This window comes from Marmota marmota, unplaced genomic scaffold (genome assembly GCF_001458135.2).
Source record: "Marmota marmota marmota unplaced genomic scaffold, marMar, whole genome shotgun sequence".
Classification (NCBI taxonomy): domain Eukaryota; kingdom Metazoa; phylum Chordata; class Mammalia; order Rodentia; family Sciuridae; genus Marmota; species Marmota marmota.
In genome coordinates, this window is record NW_026010211.1 from 1 (window position 1) to 2,352 (window position 2,352).

The following is a 2,352-nucleotide window of genomic DNA, read 5'->3' on the forward strand; positions in this document are numbered from 1 at the left end:
AGATAATTCCAGTCGGAATCTGAGAGCAGGCACTTGGTTATTGAGAGGGTCTCCAGGGGGGTCTTCAGGTGCCTAAGGAGGAACCAGGCAGTTAGTTCTGAGGGAGAAGATGAATTGACCCAAACCCAAGGTCACTGTGACCATCTGAACATGGTTGACATTTTATAGAATCTGCTCATTCAGGTCACTCCAATTCAACCTGAAACTTTCACCACTACTTGTGTGACCAGGTGGGTCCTCCATCTCTATCAATGTCACCCTCAATGACAAGCAGAAAGCCACAAATCTAGCCCCAGGAAGTCAGGAAGAGTCATGTACCAAAGACAAATCCAAGAAAGCTGTGTCAAAACACACTGGGGTTAGCCCCTGCAGGGCTCACTCCCTGTCCCCTCAGCGAGGTCTCACTCCCTGCTCTTCACTCACAACCCCTGAGTCATCACCGGGAGCTCAGACCTGCCTTCCCCAGGAGGGCATTAGAAGTGGGCTCCTCTCCTCCCGGATGGAGGACAACAGGGCTTCCTTGTTGAACACGTACAGGTGTGGGGGCTTCCCTCCTTCAAAGTCCTCACCTCTACCCTGCTTTGTACCCCTGTCGCTGGACAGGGCTCCCTGGGAAGGAACCTCACTAGCTCCTGTCCTCATCAGCTGGCTTCCCAGCATGATGTCACTTCCCAGACCATGAACCCTGGTTTAGCCCTTTGCTCTAACACAGGTTAGGAGATGGAGCTTCAGGATACAACAGGAACAGATGATGGGTTATTTACCTTCCAGTGCCTTGTTCACCATTAGAGTGTCAGTGGTTAGCACACAGTAGGTGCCCTTTCATATTTACTGATACTGGTCTGCAGAGGAGGCTCATCCCCCTTACTTACCCCAGCACCTGCTCCAGGTGGCCCTCGAGGAGGAGGACAGCATCCACATAGAACTTCCGCAGGCAGTCCATCCTGAGGAACTGCGAGGTGAGCTTGGCAAGCAGCCGCTTCTGCTTCTCTGGGGAGGTGTGGGCAGGCACTCGAACCTGGGAGACAAGCAGCTTCCTCAGGTTCCTCATCTGGCCCAAGAAAGGAGCACAGGCAGCCAAGGTGGAAGGCGCCCTGGTGCAGTGCACTTCCACCTTCTGGACAGAGTCCAGCTGCAGCAGTCTCAGGACCTTCCTGGTGTGGTGGGTGGGTTTCCCAAAGATCTTCAGCCTACTGCAACACAGGTGTACCATGTCCTTTCTCTGTGAGATCCATAGGAACAAGAGAGTCAGGAATTCATCCAGGGGCCCTTCTGTGAGGCACAAGTCTATGAATATCTTCAAGGGCAGCTTAGCTGCCATTGCTGGACCAACTTTCAATGTTCGATTCTTCTTAATGTCCTCTGGTGAGCAGGCATCGATCACGGCTCCAGACCACGTCCTCCAGAAGTTCCTTGGAGCCCTCCGCAAATCCAGCACCTGCAGTTTCCACCTCCTGTGGGGACCACAGCAGAGTCTCAGCCCTGAGGCCCCTTCCTTCCCCTCTCAGCTGCTGCTCCCTGCTCCACCTCTTCCTTCTGTCTCACTTTTCTCCACCCACTTCCCTCCAATCCAGCCTGGTGCCCCCACTTGTACAGACTGAGGCAGGGGCAGGTACAGCCTCCTTCATGTGTCACCACAGCTGCCACAAGCACCTCCACTTCTGGAAGCCTTTCCCAGATGGGGCTCAGCATGGCCAAGGCCTCTCCACCCCTCCTTGCTGGCAGCACAGGAAGCCTGTGGAGCACACTTCAGCACCCACTCTCCCTGCCTATACCCATCCCTTCCCTGGCACAGAGGGTGCTCCCTTCCAGGCCACCTGGGTCCCCCTCACCTGGGGTGATCCTGCTGGGCAAGCAGCATGTCCAGCCCATCCAGTGCCACTCGGAGCATCTCCGGCTGTGGCTGCCTCATCAGGGCCCCCAGGGGCAGGCAGGTGAAGGGCCAGGCCTGCACCATTTTCTTCAGGACCTCAGTGTGTCCCCTGCTGAAGGCCTCCACAAAGAGTGGTGGGAAGAGCTCTATGGGCAGGTCCTCCAGATCCAGGATGGCCCTGGACTTGTCATTCAGCAGGCTGCACCCTGCCAGCTCCAGCAGCGTGGGTGGGGACTGGATGCTCATCCTGGGGAATCTGAAAGAAGAAGGATCCTGGAAAATGGTCCAGAGAAAAGTTCACTATCCCATCCATTGCCAGCCACTAGGAAGGGGGTACTGGGGAGTCTAAAACTCACCCCAACCTTAATGGGGGAAAACTTTGCTTATTATTTTGTCCTTCTAAAATGGGAATTGGAGTGTCATGTGACTTAATGCAGTAGGCTCCTCAGTTTCAACAACTACAGAGGCTCAGAAAGGAG

At 55.0% G+C, this 2,352-nt stretch overlaps 1 protein-coding gene across 1 annotated transcript; it reads right to left on the minus strand.

The window, feature by feature from the left end:
- Window positions 1–8: 8 nt before the first annotated feature.
- LOC125614914 (PRAME family member 20-like) lies at window positions 9–2,119 on the minus strand (the record flags this gene model as incomplete). The annotated part of the gene is made up of 3 exons (XM_048797758.1): window positions 1,833–2,119; window positions 873–1,454; window positions 9–72 (listed from the first exon to the last, which is right to left on the minus strand). Coding segments are annotated over exons 1-3 (933 nt in total), but the record flags the coding sequence as incomplete, so codon positions are not given.
- Window positions 2,120–2,352: the final 233 nt, after the last annotated feature.